The 24060-nt window shown below is 41.1% G+C and overlaps 1 protein-coding gene across 4 annotated transcripts in view; it reads left to right on the top strand.

Moving 5' to 3' along the window:
* Window positions 1–24060, top strand: part of LOC130932009 (RNA binding protein fox-1 homolog 3-like) — a 506184-nt gene that overhangs the window by 390209 nt on the left and 91915 nt on the right. For 2 of the 4 annotated variants that reach the window (XM_057861344.1, XM_057861342.1), the window contains exon 4: window positions 17815–18120. In XM_057861344.1, coding sequence (XP_057717327.1) covers window positions 17815–18120 — 306 coding nt within the window. The remainder of the gene's footprint in view (window positions 1–17814; window positions 18121–24060) is intronic. The other 2 variants (XM_057861343.1, XM_057861346.1) reach the window with 1 other exon arrangement.

Genomic DNA, 24060 nt, shown 5'->3' with positions numbered 1-24060 from the left:
AAAAAAGACAACCTACTTTAGCCTGCTATAAAACATGGCAGTCTTTTCCAAAACCCCATCTTGCGGTTTAAAAAGTGACACTTCAAACATGAAAAATCGCTGGTTAACATCATTTGCAAATGAAAAAATTGAGAAAAAAAACAAAAAACTATGAGTGACAGTGACACCACAAGCAATGACGAAAAGTGATTTTATGCGGAGTGTGAAGCTTTTAGCAGTTTAGTGAATGTACTTCCGGTGTACATTTCAAAATAAAAGCACGCCACGTTCATATAAATAACGATTTCTGGAGTTAATCCCACATAGTTCAGAATTAATACTATAATATGTAAATACTATAATACTACAGAATTCAGATTCTACACTAAGAATAGCTTTAAAATGACACCCTTTTTGAAAAATATGATTGGCAATGAATATTATAATTATCATAATACTATTATATATAGTAGTATACTATAATAATGCTATATTTTTTTTAAGAATTGTTTTAAATAATGTTGGAAAGGCTAAGTCAGTGTTCTGAATCTGTTTACATTCCATTCGTATGCACTAGTTAATGCTATCACCATTTAACCTCATTGTTTACGTGTGATTAATTATTGTTATTTACATGTTTATTTGTACTTCAATAAATAATTTAAGTGTTCCAAAATGTTTTTGTGAATTAATAAGTGTCAACAAAAATTTAATTGCTAAATTAGTAACAAAAAAAATGGATCTAATTTTTTTTTTTTTATTAGTCGTTAGTATTGTAAAAATAGTTGGCTGACTAATCGGGAGAAAATTAGTCGTTTGGGACAGCCCTACCGGAACATATTTCCTCCACACCCTTGTCACCTTTATAACCCCTGACCCATTTTCATGCCTGGTCATTGCAAAGTCGAGATAAATGCGTCGGTAGGGAATACGACCAATATGCCAATATATACCAATATTTTTTATTTCTATTAGAAAAATGTTTTAGTAAAATGTTACACATTCTTGTGTATTTGCCACATATTGCCACAGTTAACCTTTAGGCTTTGGGCCTCTTTTGACCTCGTTGTGAGTTTGTAAGGTTGTGACTTCTGATTAAAGGGTAAGACAACACCTGGGGAAATGCTAATATTCCATCATTTATCCATAAACGCATGCCTTTTGGCTTCATATCATGCCACTTCGTGTAATTACACACATCGCAACACCAAGAAAATGATAGAAATTTGGATCGATTGTCAAGCTAAAACGACCTGCCCACGAGATCCCGGAAATCTAGCATATTGTGTGCGTGATGTCACTACAAGGAAACAACCGGCTCAGTGCTTAGTACTGAATGGCGGCGATGATAGCGGACAATTTTGTTTCTAGTTGCAGCGACGAATCCGACGTAATGAACATTCTTCTAATGGTGACGAGGAGAGTTATGAACCTTTCTTTGGTGTTTTGGGTTCTCAATTTGAGCCCAAACGAAAGCCAATGCAGCCTAATGAAAGGATCATTGAGAGGAGCAATCACACTGATGAAACACCGGCAACATCGTGTGGGAAACACCGAATGGTTTGTTGTGCATTTATTTTTGTGAAGCTGATACACCGTGACCGCAAAATAATGTAATGTATAGAATAATTATCATTTATTGTGCTATCATAGGTTTTCGCTCTGCCAACAGACACAAATATGAATGGGATTCGAGGATTTTTCTATATATTTTACGAGTGATAATTTATACATGTGTCCAGTCCTATATCCAAAGCGTGATATGTTTTTATTATAAAAGAGTACTCACTCTGGCCATTTCGAGCTTGGCTGCTCCGCTCCTTTGGTTAGCCTGGGGTGGTCTCACCAGTCGTCCTCTTTCTTGATATCTCGGGACATTTAGGTGGCTGCGCGTGTATGGTGGCTGCTTTCATCAGCAATTTCTTAGCAAAACCTGATTTCATTTGTCCATAGTTCGAATAGCTTTCAGGTGTAAAATGCGTACCACACAAAACCCTGCCGGAGGCTGGGTCTGCAAAATTAGCCCTCTTAGCACGGACGAACTTTTCTCATTGTCTGCGTAGTCCAGCTCTTTTTCTCCCGTTCGGGAAGTCATGGGTGTACTACATTGCGACAAATGGCTATTTGTAGACCACATAGCATGACAGGTTTGAACCATTTTAGCATTTTTTTGATATAACACGAACCTGCCTCGACCTTTCGTTTCCTTGTTATGACGTCTCCGCCCCATTCGGCTGTTTCCGGAATACTTTCGGAAATGTTCGTAATTTTCGATCTACATTCGATAATTGCTCATGAATGCGATTTATTTTTTTGTTAACTTTATTAATATTTGTTATCTTGCCACATAACAGTTCTATTGATAGCTTACGGCCCCTTAGTGTTTTAATACCCTTTAAACAAACTCTATGCCAATCAAAACGTTTGTTCTTCTTTTTCCCCAAATTAGAATCGATAAGAGAATCATTAAAGAATCGAATCGTTAAGCAATATCGATAATGGAATCGGAATCGTAAAAATCCTATCAATTCCCATCCCTAGTCAACACAGTCAACCTGGACATGGGCGACACAAAATTCTAAAGCTTTTTGCGATCTAAAAGTTTGCTAATGATTTCAAAGCTAAAATGTCTAGCTTAAAGAGAAGAAATTATCTCTGTCTCTTCTTCTGCCGAGCTGTTTTCCCACAAGTGCAGAAGTTGATTTTTGCAAAAAGTAAATAGAAGATTTTTAGCGTGACAGCAGGCTGCATTGTGTCTAATAATAATAATAAAAACAACAAGCCGCGTGTTGGCTCAGACGTTCATACCGACTCTGCGCTAATTAGTCCCAGATGTAAATATGCGCTACGCAACAAAAGAGACAATTATCGGCTCTTCGGGCCGCAGCGGTCTGATGGTGTGGAACTGATGGCTTCCTCACAAGGTCGGCAGCCTTATTTGCGTATTTGTTTCATTTCATTATGCGCCGCTTTTTTTTTGTCCCCTGTGATGCACCGGGCCTTCATTACGTGTGTCACACGGGTTCAAAGTGATCCGGTCTTTATTAAGCGCTGAGGCCCCGTCGCTAAGAGCGTTTCTCGCGTCTCTGTGCGAGCCATGTAATGAAGAAATCAGCAAGGGACGGGAGAAAATGAACTCTCTTTCTAATACCTCTCGGTCCGAGGCTGGCGCGCAAATAAGTGCTCGCCATAACGAGGACAAATCAGGTTAGAGGGGATGGAGCGTGTGTGACACGTGAAAACGATTAAGCCCTGCGGAGAAGGGCGGCGGTCGGGCAGGCGGCGGCGCCCTAAATTGACTGAATAGACAGGCGGCATTTCTTCTCGTGAATTGATTTCTACACAAATGAGGTGGAAAATGGAAAGACGGGACTTTTTTTTGAAGGCAGGAAACGCGAGACCAAACAATAACGGGCTCCTCCTCTGAGCGTGAACGCTCGCCGGAAGCCTGGCGCCTTCATCGCCGCTGTGAATTTGCATCAAATTGGGTTTTTCTGCGCTTCTCCCTTTCCCGTCGGGCTGTAATTGGCGGGCGAGGGGGAGGAGAGCGCCCGCCTGAGGTGTTGTGTTGTTGTTTACTACCACTCGAGTCCCGGCTCACCTTGGAACGGCGGCTTTCATAATTAGCCACCGCCTCTGGTGGCTATCAGGGGGAGAGTTGCGGGTGGATCACGCAGCCCGCCTAATTACAACAGGCCACAGCTTCTTTATTTGAAACGAAATGAATGCCGCTTGCCTGTGGAAATCAGCCACAGACTCCTCACTGCAACAATTAGCCACGCAAAACAAAAAGCTGCTTTCGCACCGCTTCGGCTTGCACTCGTGTTGCGTCAACTCGGTCTGACAGGTTTGGACTTAGAAAGGAAAAACTTAAGAAGAAAACAACCAAGGTGGCCACCTGAGAAACCCTTCATAGTGTACCTTTTGGAGCATACTCAGTTGTCAGATTCAGGTATCAGGAATCCTACCTTTAACCATCAAACATTTTATGCATGCACTGAAATGTATAATGTACCCATAATACTTTGGGTCACAACAAACACCATCTGAAAGATTTGCCTATTGCCCTGCATTAAAAAAAAAGAAATCATAGCACAATCGATCGCAGCCATTTCACAACATCCACCAATTCTGACCACATCTGATGAAACCTCAGGCCAAACCCCTGGCCGTCAAGAAAATACATGAGGCGGAAAACTGTCCGATTTCACTGCACTGTACTTTTTGCACCAGCCGGTTTGGAGACAACACTTCGGAGGCCAACAATCAGGGTTCGGATTACGTTGGAGCCAGTGAGATTTCCTACAGACCACACCCAGTCCCCCATAAAGAGATTAAATATCCACCCTGTCGACAACTTTGTGCCGAACAATCAATCTTCTGTTCACCGCAATACAGACCTGCCACAAAATTTCAGTGAACATTACATCCGATTAAAAAAATGTAACGGCGGACCATTAAACCCAAGAGGTTAAATACAACAACTTTGGGTTGAACAATCAACCACACAGCCACCACATCGAAAATTTTACAGGGCCCACCATTCACAGCCTGTATTCAAAAAGTTCTCTAATGGAACAACCATGGATCCGTAACAATGGAGCCAGTGGGAGCAACTTACAGACTGCACCTAAGATTAAATACCCACTCCATTGACCACTTCCTGAAAAAACCCATAGCCGAGTGCACAAGTAGGAAAACTGATTAAATCCTCCTCGTCAACTTATTCTAACCATACAGTGGGGCAAATAAGTATTTAGTCAACCACTAATTGTGCAAGTTCTCCCACTTGAAAATATTAGAGAGGCCTGTAATTGTCAACATGGGTAAACCTCAACCATGAGAGACAGAATGTGGAAAAAAAAAACAACAGAAAATCACATTGTTTGATTTTTAGAGAATTTATTTTCAAATCATGGTGGAAAATAAATATTTGGTCAATACCAAAAGTTCATCTCAATACTTTGTTATGTAGTTTTTGTTGGCAATAACAGAGGCCAAGCGTTTTCTGTAACTCTTCACAAGCTTTTCACACACTGTTGCTGGTATTTTGGCCCATTCCTCCATGCAGATCTCCTCGAGAGCAATGATGTTTTGGGGCTGTTGTTCGGCAACACTGACTTTCAACTCCCTCCACAGATTTTCTATGGGGTTGAGATCTGGAGACTGGCTAGGCCACTCAAGGACCTCGAAATGCTTCTTACGAAGCCACTCCTTTGTTGCCCTGGCTGTGTGTTTGGGATCATTGTCATGCTGAAAGACCCAGCAACGTCTCATCTTCAATGCCCTTGCTGATGGAGATTTTCACTCAAAATCTCTCAATACATGGCCCCATTCATTCTTTCCTTTACACAGATCAGTCGTCCTGGTCCCTTTGCAGAAAAACAGCCCCAAAGCATGATGTTTCCACACCCATGCTTCACAGTGGGTATGGTATTCTTCGGATGCAATTCAGTATTCTTTAACCTCCAAACACGAGAACCTGTGTTTCTACCAAAAAGTTCTATTTTTGTTTCATCTGACCATAACACATTCTCCCAGTCCTCGTCTGGATCATCCAAATGCTCTCTAGCGAACCGCAGATGGACCTGGACGTGTACTGGCTTTAGCAGGGGGACACGTCTGGCAGTGCAGGATTTGAGTCCCTGGCGGTGCATTGTGTTACTGATAGTAGCCTTTGTTACTGTGGTCCCAGCTCTCTGTGGGTCATTCATTAGGTCCCCCCATGTGGTTCTGGGATTTTTGCTCACAGTTCTTGTTATCATTTTGACGCCACGGGGTGAGATCTTGCATGGAGCCCCAGATTGAGGGAGATTACCAGTGGTCTTGTATTTCTTCCTTTTTCTAATAATGGCTCCCACAGTTGATTTCTTTACACCAAGCATTTTACCTATTGCAGATTCAGTCTTCCCAGCCTGGTGCAGTTCTGCAATTTTGTCTCTGGTGTCCTTCGACAGCTCTTTGGTCTTGGCCATAGTGGAGTTTGGAGTGTGACTGACTGAAGTTGTGGACAGGTGTCTTTTATACCGATAATGAGCTAAAACAGGTGCCATTAATACAGGTAACGAGTGGAGTCTCGTTAGACCTCGTTAGAAGAAGTTAGACCTCTTTGACAGCCAGAAATCTTGCTTGTTTGTAGGTGACCAAATACTTATTTTCCACTCTAGTTTGGAAATAAATTCTTTAAAAATCAAACAAAGTGATTTTCTGTTTTTTTGTTCCCACATTCTGTCTCTCATCGTTGAGGTTTACCCATGTTGACAATTACAGGCCTCTCTAATCTTTTCAAGTAGGAAAACTTGCACAATTGGTGGATGACTAAATACTTATTTGCCCCACTGTACGTCGTATAATAAAATCCAAGCTTCTATAAAGCTTGACTTCTTACTCAAGTAAGACTTGAAGCGATGCACATCGGCTTGCCTGTTAAGAAAGATCTGCGTGAATTAGATGCGATCTGCGGCAGCACTTCCTGCACACCAGGCAAAAGAAGCTCTGCTGAGAAATGCGGCGCTGGAGCCATAAAGCTGCCCACTCCATCAGCAGCCACCCTCCCTCCCTACCGCCCTCCCGCCTGCCGCAGCAGCGCAGATTGATCAGCGCGCTCCCATTTGAGTGATTTCCCTCCGGATCCAAAGCGGCGCAATTAGTCGCCCGCTGTATTTCGCCTCGCCGCTGACCCGCCGCACGCATGAGTCAGAGCAGCACTCTGCCGATATGAGTTCCTCCTAAGAGCTTCTCTATTTGTGCCGCCCGTCTCCTCTTGGCCTCCCGACGCCGCTAAAAAGGATCACCGATGGCTGGCAGGCGGCCAAGCGCTCGCACCTGCAGCGATAGACGAGCCTTTAGCGCAGACACCTGGGGGTTAGTGGCCGGCGAAGTCTCGCCGTCAGTCGTTCTCAGGGGCCCGCCTGACCTGTGTGCTAGCTCTTACTAAGAACAAAAAGTCCACTCGGGAAGTGATCTCCTTAAGTGACACTTCCCAATTCAATTTGACACCGGCCGTGTCCCGAGGAGACGCCGGACGGTGCGGATCCTTGTCCAAAAATCGATAAAAGCTACGCTTGCTCATATTGGAGGCCATGTTGGAATGGTGGGGTTGGCAGCTTTTAAGTTTGTTTCACAGGCCAAACACCATTAAGCAACTTAGTCACGTGGTTTGTGTGGTTCTACAACTACCGTATTGGCCCGAGTATAAGACAGTGTTTTTTTGCATTGAAATAAGACTGAAAAAGTGGGGGTCGTCTTATATTCAGGGTCTAGACATTATACCCATTCACGACGGTAGATGGTGCCAGATATCATTGAAGCGATGTTCTGTCATGACAGATCTGTTACTCTCAAGTTTAACCAGTTTGCATTATTTTATTGCAATGTTTTTCCTTATTCAGATTTGTTTCAAGACTTCAGTTACAGTTAGACTTCACTTTGATGGGTAATGCAGTTATTGCAATTTTGTTGTTTTATCACAATAGATTGATTTATTTACATTTCAAAAACCAGAAGCCATTCATTTACGAATGTGATTGCGCTTTTGTTTACATACGAGGGGCATTCAAAAAGTAATGCAGTCAAGTGCATTGCTCGTACAGGATTTTACCAATCTTGTTTGTATTTGGCACAAACATGATAGGACACAACTTTTTGCGATTGTAATATGTGTTTTTCTTATTTTCAGATGTTTAAAGTAGGGGTGTCAAACGATTAAAATCTTAATCGAGTTAATTCCAGCTTAAAAATTAATTAATCGTAATTAATCGCAATTCAAACCATCTATAAAATATGCCATATTTTTCTATAAATGATTGTTGGAATGGAAAGATAAGACACAAGATGGATATATACATTCAACATACGGTACATAAGTACTGTATTTCTTTATCATAACAATAAATCAACAAGATGGCATTACCATTAACATTCTGTTAAAACGATCCATGGATTGAAAGACTTGTAGTTCTTAAAAGATGAATTTTAGTACAAGTTATAGAAATTTTATATTAAAACCCCTCTTCATGTTTTCGTTTTAATAAAATTTGTAAAATTTTCAATCAAAAAATAAACTAGTAGCCCGCCATTGTTGATGTCAATAATTACTTACACAATGCTCATGGGTGCTGACGCCTATAAAATCAGTCACACCCAAGCGCCAGCAGAGGGCGGCAAAACTCCGAAAAACACAACAAGTACACCTTTCACTGTGCTGTCATTTTAATCTGTTTGAGCGGGGCATTTGTGAGTTAATTGCGTCAAATATTTTAACGGGATTAATTTAAAAAATTAATTACCGCTCGTTAACACGATAATTTTGACAGCCCTAGTTTAAAGCTTAAACTAGCTTCCAAAATGGCTGCCCCTCTTGAAGCTTATATGAGGTGGATGGGCGACCACTACGGGGTTTATCGGGTATGCTGGCTTTACCCACCTCCTCATGGTCTTCAGTACTGTTTTTAAATCACTCTACCCATCTTTTTACAGTACTATAGTCTATGACAGGGTTCACTAAATCCGGACCTTAGTGCCACTTTTCCTGTCATGTTTTCCACGTCTCTCTCCCTTAACACACCTGAATCAAATGATTATCTCATCAGCAACCTCTCCAGAGGTCTGATAATAATCTTGATTATTTTGATTCAGGTGTGTTGGAGGAGGGAGACATGGAAAACACGACAGGAAAAGTGGCACCAAGGTCCGGATTTAGTGAACCCTGGTCTATAATATCATCCTTGTAGACATTTTCCAGCCGGTTGTGAATCCTCAGAGGGGTTTCTCCCTCTGCAACAAGGAATTCAATTACAGCTCTTTGTTTCTGACGAGCTTCAAGAGGGGCAGCCATTTTGGAAGCTAGTTTAAGCTTTAAAAATCTGAAAATAAGAAAAACACATATAACAATCGCAAAAAGGTGTGTCCTATCATGTTTGTGCCAAATATAAACAAGATTGGTAAAATCCTGTACGAGCAATGCACTTGAGTGCATTGCTTTTTGAATGCCCCTCGTATTTATTAAGATATTTAGATTTGAATGAGGCAAAATAACATGTTTTTCTCTCAAATAATCATTTGTTTCAGATGTACTGTAGTTATTTTCTGTATAAAAATGAATTTCGTGTTTAGAAAGTCTTTTTTTGAGTCTTGAGTCTTGTCGTCTTATAATCAGGGCTGTCTTATATTTGGGCCAATACGGTAGTTTTCATGAGTTGCTAATCGTCTGCAACTACTTTTTGTTAAGGCAATTGCCAAATGTGACTGAACTTAACAATCGCGGTGAATACCAATGCGCATTGGGGATCATAATTGGTGTATTTATGTTTTGTTTTGTTTTTCAATGAGTGTGAAAGTCGACGTGCGAGCGTCAAAGGTCAAATGTAATTTGTTTGCAATTGTCCAGTTCTGCCATGTTGTGGCATTCCGAGCAGCAATCCAGGGGAATGAGTTGCGCCAGTTATTGTTTTGAGTGAGCTCGATTATCTCAACAACTGCGAGGTTGAGCGCAACTCCCTCCCCGCTACAGTCTCCCCGCCTCCTTTTCCTTTTTTCAGTCGGATGACTCGTTTGTCACGTACATCAGAGGACAGCCAAGATCACACGAGAGCTTGCGCCTACTTTGTGTTTCGCTAACGAGCCCTGCGCCCCTTTTTTCCTCTTCGCCACGTTCGCCTCGCTGCCCTCTTAAAGATTTGCTGCCGAGTTGCTTGAGTGGCATTCCTCCTCTTCCTCCAAGTGTTGTTTTCACTTGAGGGCCCGGTTCAAAAGAAAGCTGCTGCCAAAGGCCACTCTGTCAACGCACATGTTTATTTTCAGTCCCTATCTCACACAAGTCTCTGGTTTGGTGGAACACACTAAACTGATGTCCATTAACGATGAAATAGCGAAGGTCAGCGAAGTCACAGTGTGTATGTGCAAGTCGTAAGCAAATTTCGAGAGGATTGACTGCTAAATTTCTACTTTGTGGGTTTTATATGCAAGAAGTCAAAAGTCGCTCTTTTTTCTCTTACCTTTGAATTGAAAACTTTTTGCCATTCCTTCTCTCTTACCCCATTTTTACTGCACGCCTGAAAAAATAAGCATTCCAAAACCAGGTGTCACACCATCTTGTAAACAATGTCAAAGGCTAGACTTGTCAAGTCATGAAGTTCAAGTCAAAGTCAAGTTGCATCTTTCATAAGGTTCAGCCCTGAATTTTCTGTGCTTGGTAAAGTGGACCACTGTACCTTCGCTCAAATACAATCATGAAAACGTTTAACTTATTGGCTGCCATTGACAGTGATAGACAAACCAGATCTGCTCTAAAAATGAACTTTGGCATATTACCACTTAGAACACTGAAACTAAGGAAATAGCTCAACAACCTTTCTACTGTTGGAACTGCTTTAATGGTCGATTTTTTTTTTTTTTTTTTTTTTTTTATTAACTCAATGCAAATTACAAATATAGGGGGTCTCTGTAAAATAGTCACATTATTACCTGCCTGACTTTCACAAAGAAACCAGCGTAGCAGTACGTAATCGGCTCGGAGCCCCTTTTCACATAGTCGATACGGATTCCCGTATTCAGATAATTAGATGACATCGGTGCCGTTGTCTGCTGTGACATATGAAATCAGGATAATTGCTTTCAACACAAGGAAATGAGTATCTAGTGTTTAAACATTTAGCAATTTCCTTTCACATGGCAATCAGATGTGATACAAGCTAAGCAAAAGTGTGAAGGAAGCAGGAGTTGTATAGTAACATTATATATCTGTGGATAAGGCATCAAGGTGTGAAGGGGATAATGATAACAGCAGACAAAGTGGGGTTGCTGAGACACATCCACAGCCTCTTATAGTACAACTGTGTACAGAGGTACCTCGGCATACGATCGCTTTGACACACAATGTCTTCGACATCCGATGTCAAATTTGACTCGCCGTTTGTTTCTCCGTCTGTTTTCCGAAATTTCCAGGTTCGAGGTGAATCCGTAACAGGTACACTTTTGCTCAATAGACGATGTTTATTGATTAGAAAATGCAGAATAAATGAGATTTATTGATTACAATCCCACAAGAGCAAGCAACAAGTATCAAAAACAAGCAAAAACAATGGTAACGTGACGCTAGATTTGAGTTTGTCAATCCCAGAATCCCCGCGTTATCGTTACAGCACAACTATGTTGTCCCTTAGCAATGAAAATCGCTTACCATGACAAAATGAGTGGGAAGCCAGCAACACTCCAGTAAAGCGGCAAAAGGACAAAGCTGGGCGATCCGTACGCTTAATCCACCAGCGGGCTTCACGGGTCGCCCGGAAACGTCCGCTTTGTAAGGACGCACCCCTCGGAGGCGGAGAGGCCAACTTCCGCCCATGAGCGGCGCGGCCCGTCCAATGACAAACATTAAAGCTACTTTTGGTTCAGCCCCCTTGAAAAAGGACTTTTCACATGGGACAAATGAGCTGTGCTGCTACAGATGCAACAAATGGTAAATATTATGGGTGCAAAACAAGTTATCTCGTGAGATTCCCTCTTAGCTATGGAACTCAGGTGCGTACTATGGTGCAAAACAAGTTATCTCGTGAGATTCCCTACTCAAGCGCGTCTCCTAACTATGGGAACAAGGTGAAAAACAATAGATGTTGTTACAATCTATGTCACAGAAGCAATCATACATCACAAAGGCATAATGTAATATTTTCCCCCATCACCATCCGACGACATGCTCGAAATACGGCGATTTATGACAGCGTCGCAATTTCTTTGTTTTCCTGCAAGACGGACGCATGGCGGATTTTCTTGTGAGAGAAATCTGAGAATGTTAGTGCAGGTGGTGAAAAAAAAGGAAAAAGGTGAGTCTTACCATTGAAATGAAGATGGAAATGATAGAAAAATATGAGCGTGGTGTGCACGTCCGTGAACTGGCTCGACAATACGGCAGTAGAATGTCTACGATCTCGACGATCCTCCTCCGACCTCCGTTCGCCAGTCTTTATCAGTTAAGGTGACAATTATTAATGTAATAACATCGCCAAAAAATCGCCACCTTCGTCAGGTTTTTAATCATTTCTTTCAGAACTTGTGCAACGCAACATGTCTACTGTCCGCCGCAGCTGAACAAAATGAAAGTAAAATGTCCTCTCTCACGCTGTCAAGTCAGCCACGCGGTGCGTTCAGGTACACCACGCAAAACACATCCACCACATTAGAACCCGATTCGTTACATTATTACAGGTATTAATAATACTATTATCATATTATTATTCCAATTTTTATTGCTAATTTATTGGTTTTGCTCTTCGTAATTGCTATTTGCAATAGTACCAGCAGCATTTATTAAGAATTTAGAGAAGGTTTTCGGGCTGCGGAATGAATTATTGGAATTATAATGTATTCTTATGGGAAAATCCTGCTCGACATATGACCATTTTGACTTACAAACAAGGTCCTGGAACGAATTAAATTCGTATGTAGAGGTACCACTGTCTTCGGAACCAGTTTGTGAGGAAAGCCTAGACTCCCTAGTTTCTGAACTTCCTCTACTTCCATCGGCCTAACTATGAGAAATGGTCCTTTCAGCATGTCTGAGACCTTGACAAGCATTTTCCCCCATCAAGGGATACAACAGATTTATAGTCGTCCTTGCGCCATGTCCAGCACCCCAAAGATTTCTTCTCCACGGTACACAGGTCTCAATTGAATTCAGATTATGCTCAACTTACGCGTGGCTTCAATAGTACTTGAGATGTCAACATGGAACACAAATTGTATCACTTTGATTCCATTCGCCCTTCCGTTGGGTGGTTTTGTGTGACCATGCAATTCTTGCCTTATCCATTATCCAGCGTGTAGACCACACCACTCGAGCATTTGATGTTTTCTTGTTTTCTGTGCTTCGGAGCGTTTTGTTTCCCGGGCCTCGTTATTGTTGTTGATGATGATCATGATGGGGTTGCTTTTAAAATCCAGCAGCTGTCAGACCAGCGGAGCCGGATGGCCTTTTTTCCGACCACGTTTGCGCTTGAAGAAAAGAACACGTCGGGAAATTTGCCGACATCAAGAGCTTCCTTTAAATGAGGAAGGCGTGTTATATAACGCCATGACTGGAGGGAGCGGCAAAGTAGAGCGCAGGGGTAGATTAAAAAAAAGTTCCTGCATAAAGAGAGGGGGGTAGGAAGGGTGATGTGAAGAGGGGGTCAGGCTGCATGCTAGCTTCAACCTCTCAAGGCTTCCCTCCTTTCATTTCCATAATAGAGCATCGCCTTAATTGGCCGAATGTGGCTTTTTTTCCAACTGGCTTTTGTTTGCCGACACGTCTGCGTGAAATTATTTCCACTACATTTACAGCGCAGCGTTCCTCCACGCGCTCATTAAAGCTAACGCACCTTCCCCGACTGGTCGAGCTGCAGCGAAGAATAAAACACGTTTATCTCCCGCCTCGCCATCCCCGCTCGCGTTGTAAAGCAGGCCAACTTCTCCCGTTATTGTTTCCCTGCCGTCATAAAGCTGCTCGACTGCCTTTTTCTCTCTTAGCCCAAAGAGTTACGTCCAGTGCGCCTTTCTTTAAATTGCGTCTGCTTGTTATTGGAATCTGCCGTTATTGTTCCACCTTCGCACAGTTGGAAGTCCGCTCCGGCAGCTCGTTAGCACGCTCACTAACGGCTACAACGGCACACCCGCTAACAGTTAAGCGGCGTGCGAGTGCATTAGCGGCGCGGCTCATCATGCCGTTGCACCGGGGAGCCGGGCTGCGTGTTTGCAGATGATGTTCGTCTGGAGTCTGCTTGTTTGTCAGCTCTTAAAGGCACGCTCGCAAAACTCCGCCGAGGTCCATCTGCTGCAATCTGTCAGAGCCGGAACACTATTGACTTTAAAAGCTACAAGATGCCCCCCAATTTGAGGCGAGGCACTCCAGAATGTAGTGCCAAATAGGATAGTGTTTGTTTCCCTAGTAGCTTCCCTTATACTTACATGACAATGCTCGCTGTCTACAGAACAGCACTAGGAAAGTCGTTTATTTCAAAAGGAATTAAGTCCCATGAACGATTGGGTGTATTAAATGTAGTGTTGTTAAATGTGGCGTCATATACATTTCATACAGATGTGACGTAGTGCTTCTGAAACTAAATTGTAGTTATTGATACACGGGCATTTGTCATCTTATGAACATTTTTCTGGGAAAATTCTGTTGCGTGGAGTTAAATAGGGTTACCATATTTTGATTTGATTTTTTTAAGTGATCTCATCCCAATCAGTACTCCTCAGCACACATATACTACCAGAAGAAAAAATCACATCACTGGAAAAAGCAGAAGTCTAAAGTCTACAAGCTTTGGCATTGTATGCAGAGGACCACAGATCTGGAATGAACTGGACGAAACACTGAAAATGTTACACTCCATCTCCATTTTTAAGAAAAAACTGAAAGCTCACCTCCTTGCAATGTATACTTAATATGCTGAGTCTTTGACTAACACTACTACGGTATCACATGTCAAATCCGATGTAATCAGAATGTTAAAATTTTCCATTGTCAATTGTATGTATGTGTATGGGTGTGTGTATGTGTGTGCTGTTTGACTGGGCCCCTACTAAAAGCTTTAAATAGCTTATTCGGAGTGTCCCCTTCATGCATCTGATCAGATGAACTGCTTGCACATATGACCATGTTCCTGTGTGTACCATGATATGATGTGTGAATAAACTAAACTAAAACTAATTCCCAAAAAAGAGTACACTTAGCCCGGCCTCGAGATACGTAAATTTTACTTGAAGTTCATTCAAAGATGCCTTATCACTTTAATATATTTAAAAGCGGGCCACTTTAATATATCTAAAGCATCTGGATAGAAAAAAATCAGTTTTATCCAAAATGAAAAAAAATTTTTTATAGCTATATAGTCAAAAACTCAAATTCGCAGAGGTTAGCTAAGGGGCAGTTTACATGGTGACTCATCGAGAAGCCGTAAAATTTCGAATTTGCGTTTATATGGTTCCATCTCCATTCGAACAATGTCGCAATTCCGCATGAAAACGATGTAGTATTCATGCCAAGCCCTAGAGGGCAGTGCAGATTTACAAGGCGACAGCGAATGATGCACTTTGACCTCCTCAGCCCGGAAGACAACATGCCCGCTCTCTCCAAGCAATGGCATTTTCTTTTGTTCAAAAAAGCACAAAAATGGAAACATTCAACATATTTTAATTTAAAAATATTATTACTAGGGCTGTCAAACGATTAAAATTTTTAATCGAGTTAATTACAGCTTAAAAATTAATCAATCGTAATTAATCGCAGTTCAAACCATCTATAAAATATGCCATATTTTTCTGTAAATTATTGTTGGAATGAAAAGATAGCACACGAGACGGATATATACATTCAACATACGGTACATAAGTACTGTATTTGTTTATTATAACAATAAATCAACAAGATGGCATTAGCATTATTAATATTCTCTTAAAGCGATCCATGGGTAGAAAAACTTGTAGTTCTTAAAATATAAATGTTAGTACAAGTTATAGAAATTTTATATTAAAACCCCTCTTAATGTCTTCGTTTTATTAAAATTTGTAAAATTTTCAATCAAAAAAATGAACTAGTAGCTCACCATTGTTCATGTCATTACACCATGCTCACTCCCCCAAAAAATCATTTGGACCCAAGCGCCAGCAGAGGGCGCCAAACAACAAAAAACAAGTAACAAGCGGACATTACACTGCTGTCATTTTAATCTGAGCGGGGCATGTGCGTTAATTGCGTCAAATATTTTAACGTGATTAATTTAAAAGATTAATTACCACCCGTTAACGCAATAATTTTGACAGCCCTAATTATTACAGTATATTAAAGCTGGCGTTCTGACATTAGCTGTTTTTAATGTTTAATAGCACCGCTGCGCACGCCCAATGTCACGTGTACGAGTGCTCACGTAATCGGCGCGGGTCCGGCAGGAGGAGGGGCTTTTGATATTCATGCGGAGCCAGCCCCCCTCAAGCCCCCGCAATCGAATTCTTCCACTTTGGAGGCAGGATTCAGAATTGTTCGCTTTATATAAGTATAACACCATTTACCATTCGCCGACTCCATATGCAAGCGAGGCAATTCCGCTACTCAGTCATTGCGTCTTCGTGTCGCAGTCGCCATGTAAACTGCCCATTAGAGGCTTTGTTATTCCTAAAATAATAACGACTAAAAAACACTGGCTTAATTAGTGATTTAAAAAAAAAAAAAAAAAACCTCGTATGTATTGGCGAATACTTGAATCTTTGAACAAAATAATAGCCGTCTTTTCAATTCTTTCTGTACAAATAAATAATCTGAAAAAATGAAAAAACATTTCTCATTCCACTGAAATAATATAAATTAAACCATAGCCTCAAGACCATCACTACAATTGTCGGTCACAAATTGTTATTCCCACTCAATTATGATTCTCATTCAATGTTCTAGATTGCACGCAACCAAATAAACAGAATAAACTGACGAACAATTCAACCAGCATGTTTCCAAACGCAGCACTTTAAAACTACATATCCCATAATGCCTAGCGCGGCGCACCTCACTGACAGCTAGCACCAGTAGCCTGAGGCAAAAATCAAACATTGCTATAAAAGTTTACAATTATCAGCAGTGTAATGATGCGACACCAAACCGAATTTTACAAATGACACCAGTACAAAGCTCCGACAGAAGTAAGCAGTTGCCGAAAGGTAAGTTTAGCAGGTGTACATACCGATAGCCCGTGAGCTCTTGTAGTCACGACTCATGAAGGTTTGTAAATGAGAATTGACAGTTGACGCCATGGAAAAGCCAGTCTGTGACTGTGCACGCATGCACAAATTTGTATTCAAAGTAGAATAAAGGTCATTTTGACTAAATTAGAGTTTTATGTACATGAGCATTTGATTATATATGTATTGAACACAAGTCTTAACACCTGAGCAGGCTCTTTGGGAACACGTCATAGGCCCGAAAGTACCGACTGTTCTGTGCAAATCGTCATTCAAAAAAACGGACATTTTCAATCATTTATAAAACCCCGCCAGACGCCACGGACAGGATGTAAAAAGTAGACATGTCGAGGCAAAAGAGGACGTTTGGTCACCCTAGAGTTGACGCCAAGCTAATGTAATTTAATGCTTCTGAGCTGAAATTGCCGTTCAGAGTATAACCTACTGCAAATTTTCTGTCGCATAGAAAAATCATCACTGGAATATCTTATGGTCTATGAAAATGAATCATTTCAAAAGTGTCCATGCTCTCCGACCATGAAAAGTGAGCCGCGATAGGGCGAGGGATGTCTCTACTTGATAATCTTCCACTTTCTGTGTATAAACTAAGTCTGCAATCGGTTTGTCGACTTTCAATCAGTAAGTGACATTTTCCAGGTAGTAAAGCGTCACCGAGAGAAGAATCAGCCGTGGCTTTGAGGTCAAAGTTTGTAATTATCAGACGCCGATCAATGAATTGATCTTCTTTTTCTGGCGCATTGTAACGATCCCTTTGGAAAGGAGTGTGGGGGGGTCCTTTGGGGACTGTGTGATCTACAACATCCTCCGTGTTCATTAGCGCTGATCAAGGAGCTCGCTAACGGCGGGACTCATGCACCATGACGGCTGCCGCTGCGTCAGTGAGCGGGGCGGCGCCCCCGTGATGCCCCATGGTCGTGTTGGCATGTCTCTAATGGCGACCACTTTGATCTCCTTTAACTCAGTGATTCAAAATCACTGTGTGGAATGATCCAATATCACCTAATTGCTTGGAAAATTATTATTTATTTTCTCCAAATAATGCATCTTTGTTCTCAGTGAGATTGATTGAAAGACCGCTTCAATGTTTTTGTGTTTTTATTCCACTAGGGTAACCAAGAGGCCCCCAACCCCCCGGACGCCATGACCCAGCCCTACACCGCGGCCCAGTACCCCCCGCCCCCACAGAACGGCATCCCCGCCGAGTTTGCGGCACCGCACCCGCTACCCACGCCCGACTACAGCGGGCAGAGCCGTGTGGCCGAGCACGCCATGACGCTCTACACGCCGACGCCCACGCACGGCGAACCGGCGCCGGTCACCGATAGCAGCACGCCCGCCATCGCCGCCCCCGCGTCCGCACCGGTCAGTGTCGCTCAGCACCTGCAAACACTCTTCTCCACAGGCCGCCAGCAAGTAAACAACTTTCACTCTTCTTTCTCAACCTCAAAACCACATCCTTCTTAACACTTGCTTATTTCCTTACAGTTTGTTTTACTTAAAGGTGGTGGTAATTCAAAGAATTATGCCTTAATTTGGTTCTTTATTGGGGGTTTTTTGCTGAAAGTTGTGAGGCAGAATTTGAATTACGAGTTGTTTGAGTTTTGAAAAAAATCTAGCTACTTTACCACTGACACTTGACACACTTGAAAGTAGGGGTGTGACAAAATATCGAAATGGTGATTTATCATGATACTTTGTATCCCAAAAGGTTATCGATATGCTCCTGTCAAGAAATGAGATATCGTTTTAAGAAGTTGTCAATGAAACCATCAAGCTGCTACCAAAATCTTCCACCATAATAGTGTCTCAGTTAACTCTAAGGCTGCTATTGACGCTGCTCGACTCCCAATCCATTTAGACTGGGAACGTTCGTTCATTGAAAGCTAGAGCATTCACAGTCATTCGGTCCGATTTTCGGGGCATTTACAGGTCACTTGCTGTTCATTTTAGTGCATTTACAGGTCATTTCCTGTTGAGTTTAGTCACTGCCTATAGACCCTACTCACCCACGTCACAAAATGACGTGTCGCTGTATCCGGCCGCCATATTGTCCGTATTTTTTAGACTTATTCTCATTGTTTTCAATTAGTCGTGCAAGTTATAGAGCAATTCATGGAAGCCCCGGTGTTATCTGACGCTGTACACTCATTGGATGCGTTGCATAAAAGGCGGTATGTGGAAAAGCTTCAGTTTATCCATTCGCCAGATCCATATTTGATGCCTAAATCGATGTTTTTCGACCCGCTGTCTTCGCCGTCTTTGCCTGACATCTGCTAGCTATCCTGATATTTACAACTATCTTGTCCACACAAAATCAGCCTATTGTCACGAAAGTTTGAAAAACTTTAAGAGCTTGGAGGCTTATAAATACTTCGTTGCTGGTTGGGTGAAACAGGTCCTCGTCCACGAAAATTCGGCAGGAATCTATCGTGTGCTCGGGAAGGTGAGTTACGAAATTTTCAATTCAAAGTCTTTTGTTCTTGCTAACATCCACTGTCAAGTCTAATGTATTTCATGTCATTTGTCAATGGAGCTAGGGCTTTTAATGTTTATATGGTTTAGCGATAGCACTCTCACTACATACATATATAATACGTAATAAATACGAAGTGCGATAGCACTACTCCAGATTGTCCCTAGTTGAATTTATTTTTTGGCTTTTGACCTCAATAGTGAAATTGTAAATTAACTGTATGACAACTGTCTGATTATCCCCTTATAATTATATATTTTCAGGTAGTTCATTCACAACGTCTGAGTGTATGTTGTCGGCGATTAGCCTAGCAATGATCTTAATTGTGGTTGTCAGCCCAAAACCCTCTAAATATATATTAAATGCATCTGACCAGATATAAAATGACTACTACATAATCTGTGGTAGTCGTTTGGAGCCCAGTTTTCTCGTTAAATTGCAGCAGTCAATCTCAGTCTCCTCTCCGGGTCTCTCGGAATACGGAAAACTTCAAGTCTCTCCGTCTATCTTCTCTGTTTTTGCAACCGACCGCCACACACGACTTCACCATTTTGATTATTAATGTTAACGAGCAGAAAAACATGCCATAATAGGAGGAATTTACGAAGCGCTAATGCATTAACATGACGAGTATACGGACAACATGGCGCAGGGGCGTGGCTGTGACGTCACGTGAGTAGGGTCTATTCATTTGGGTGATTCCCAAGTCACGTCCTGTTCTGTAACTCAAAATAAACAGGAAGTGACCCATAAAATACCCCAAAATCAACAGGAAGTAACTGAAAATCAACAGGTAAATGATCTTAAATGGCCCAAAATGACCTCATTGCCTGGCATTGGCTGCCACTGACGGCCATAGACGTTCAATCCGTTTGAAGTGGGAGGGATGGCAGCGAATGAACGAATGTTCATTCGCTGCCACCCTCCCAGTTCAAACGGATTGGACGTCTACTAGTGATAAAGTCATTCCAATTCATAGCAGAAACTTGTTTTTCTGTTTGTCAGTTGTTTGTAGAAAATCGTAGAATTATTTCCTGACCAATGTATCGATAATCGTTGTATCGCCATATTGTCAGATCATCGTTATCGTGAGCTTTGTATCGCAAATCGTATCGTATCGTGAGGTACCAAGAGGTTCCCACTCCGACTTGAAACATTAATTTGCTACATAGTTCAATGATAGACAAGAAAGCAAAATCTTCAAGATCTTTACAGGTTATAGGCATCATTTCTGAGAACTGCTTTACTTCTTCATTTTTAAATGATAACTTTATGATTCATAGGCTAGATCAGGGGTGTCAAACTTATCCTTGTTGCAGGCCACAGTGTCGCTATGGTTTCCTCGAATTATTATGTCAGCCAAAGCATAAGAAACATTTACCTCAAAGCTGCCACTGATTAGACGTCCAACCCATTTTGACTGGGTGGCGTGAGCAGCGTCATTACAGTGAAATTAGTGCTGCCACGATTAATTGACTAATCGACAACTAATTGGTTCTCAAATGAATCGCCAACTGGTCAATGAATAATTTAGATCCATTGTTTACCTCACAATTGTCCGAACTTTTTTTTTGAGCTTCCAATTGTAAATATCTTATTTTTCATGTTTTATTTGTATTGATATCTATTTTTAATACAAAACAAAAAGGGCAAAATAGTAAACTTGTTACTTTCTTTTTTTTTTTAACAAAAAGGATAAAACAGTTCATATTGTCGTTTTTTATGTGTTTTTATTCATTTTAAATGTTCAAAAAAGGAAAAAAACTGAAAATAATCACAAGAGTTACAAAAATTGTGTGGAACATGAATTTTCTGCGAATGATTTGTTTTCGGAAGCCAAACAAAATAATGTAGAGGGCCAGATCTGGCCCCTGTACCATCAATTTGACAACTATGGGCTCGTTGATTTGTTTTCCATGAATCGCTAGATCCCGCCTCTTTCAATATTGTTTAAATATTATCACTGTACAGGGGTACCTCTACATACGAAGTTAATTCGTTCCAGGACATTGTTTGTAAGTCGAAAAGATCATATGTCGAGCAGGATTTTCCCATAAGAATACATTATAATTCCATTAATTCGTTGCACAGCCCGAAAACCTAAATCAACTAAATCCTTAATAAATACTGCTGTTACGATTGCAAATAGCAATTAAACAGAGAAAAAAAAAAAATTATAAATACAAATAAATTATGAATACAAATCGGAATAATAATATAATAATACTAGGGCTGTCAAAATTATCGCGTTAACGGGCGGTAATTAATTTTTTGTAATTAATCACGTTAAAATATTTGACACAATTAACGCACAAATGCCCCTCTCAAACAGATTAAAATGACAGGACAGTGAAATGTGTACTTGTTGTGTTTTACGGAGTTTTGTCGCCCTCTGCTGGCGCTTGGGTGTGACTGATTTTATAGGCTTCAGCACCCATGAGCATTGTGTAAGTAATTATTGACGTCAACAATGGCGGGCTACTAGTTTATTTTTTGATTGAAAATTTTACAATTTTTATTAAAATGAAAACATTAAGAGGGGTTTTAATATAAAATTTCTATAATTTGTACTAACATTTACCTTTTAAGAACTACAAGTCTTTCTATTCATGGATCGCTTTAACAGAATGTTAATAATGGTAATGCCATCTTGTTGATTTATTTTTATAATAAACAAATACATTACTTATGTACCGTATGTTGAATGTATATATCCATCTTGTGTCTTATCTTTCTATTCCAACATTAATTTACAGAAAAATATGGCATATTTTATAGATGGTTTGAATTGCGATTAATTGCGATTGATTAAATCTGAAGTTTTAATTAACTCGATTAAAAAATTTAATTGTTTGACACCCCGAAATAATACTAATAATACCTATAATAATGTAACGAATCAGGTTTTAATGTGGCGGATGTGAATGAGGACTTTTTACTTTCACTTTTCATGTTCAGCTGCGTTGGACGGTTGGCATGTTGTGTTGCACAAGTTCTGGAATGAATGATTAAAAACCTGACAAAGCTGGCGATATTTTTGGTAGTGTTACAAGCATAATAATTGTCACCATAAGTTATAAATACTGCCGAACAGAAGTCAGATTCAGAGGTTATTTGTCATTGTCAAGATAACAACGAAATTCAGATTGGAGTTCCAACAATACTACAAGTTAGTCCCATTATAAGTGCTTGGTGCAGAGCAAGATAAAGATAAAGTGTCCCCAGTACCCCCACAATCCCGGCCATAAATAAATAATAAATATTGATAAATTTACATAACCATTTCGGAGGAGGACTGTCGAGATCGTAGACATTCTACGGCCATATTGTCGAGCCAGTTCACGGACGCACACACTACGTTTCCATCTTCATTTCAATGGTAAGCCCCACCTTTGTCCTGTTTTTCACCACATGCACTAACATTCTTGGAACCCATGTTGATTTGTCTCACAAGAAAATCGGCCGTGCGTCCGTCTTGCGGGAAAACAATGAAACTGCGGCGCTGTTATAAATCGTCGTATTTCGAGCATGTCGTCGGACGTAGAAACAAATGACGAGTCAAATTTTACGTCAGATGTCTAAAAGATCGTGTATCGAAGCTATCGTACGTCGAGGTACTACTGTTATTGCAAGCCCTTTTTCTTTAAACTCTGACTCTTTGATATAGCCATCTTATGAAATATAGACTATAACCTTTGGCTCATTAAAATTTCAATTGAAAACACTCATAAATAAACTAAAGATTTATATATATATATATATATCATTGCATTGGACGTGAACCCTCATAGTGCTGAATATATGCAAGACAAACACGCTTTTATGCATTCATACTTGAGTACTTGCAACGGTCACATGACTCAAAGTGTGTAATTTTCTGCTTATTTTTGCATGAGAAGCAGAAATGTGCATTAATATAAGTTACGCCAGAGAGCTGAGCGCTGTTATCGGGGGTGTTGCAGTCCGCATCAATGATTTAGGGGCGTCCTGATCTCTCTAGTCACAAGGGGGAAGCGGGGGTCTCCTTCTGCGAGTGGATGCAAACATTCATCAAACATCCTGAGAGCTGACGTTATCGGAATATCCGACTCATTGGCGCTGCAAAATTTACACGTTGAGCATGAAAAATATGTGTATGTAAAATGTAGTTATTTAACATAAACGCCGGGCGGGCTGGATTAAAGCACGCATCTGACCGAACCCCGGGCTTTCCACGAAGCAGCCTTTCTTGGTTTCAATTCTCCGCTTCCATTCTCGCCACTGGAAATATTTTTGACCCTGAGCTCACCCTCGACGGCAACGAGATGGAGAAGATGGAGATAAAAGCAGAGAGGTTTGGTGCGGCTAAATCTCAGCAACGCGTCCGCAAAGACGAGTCACGCCGATAAAGATGAGAACCTTAAGACCTTCTTAAGACCTCCGGGCCTCTCTCGTCTCTCTGACGGCAGGAAAACACCTGCCGGGAGAGGTCAGCGCCCGGCTGCTGCCTCATCTGGCTCACAAAAACATACACACGAGCTACGAACTGTTAGCTATTAGCTGCCCTCTCTCAAAATTGCAATTAACATCAAGATGTGTGGGGCGCTAAAGCTGATTCTATACTTTCAACACCAAAATAGTTTCTTCTTTGAAGGAAAAAAAAAAAAAAACCTTCCAAAACATTATTACCGTATTGGCCCGAATATAAGACGGCCCTGATTATAAGACGACCCCCTCTTTTTCAAGACTCAAGTTTGAAAAAAGACTTTTTGAACACCAAATTAATTTTTATACAGAAAATAATTACAGTACATCTGAAACTAAAGATGTCCCGATCGATCGGGATGCTGATCGATCGGGTCCGATCATGTCATTTTCAAAGTATCGGAATCTGCAAAAAA

The sequence above is a fragment of the Corythoichthys intestinalis genome, chromosome 16 (genome assembly GCF_030265065.1).
Source record: "Corythoichthys intestinalis isolate RoL2023-P3 chromosome 16, ASM3026506v1, whole genome shotgun sequence".
NCBI lineage: Eukaryota > Metazoa > Chordata > Actinopteri > Syngnathiformes > Syngnathidae > Corythoichthys > Corythoichthys intestinalis.
Note: the sequence above shows the minus strand (reverse complement) of the source record. Positions and strands in the feature narration are given on the sequence as shown.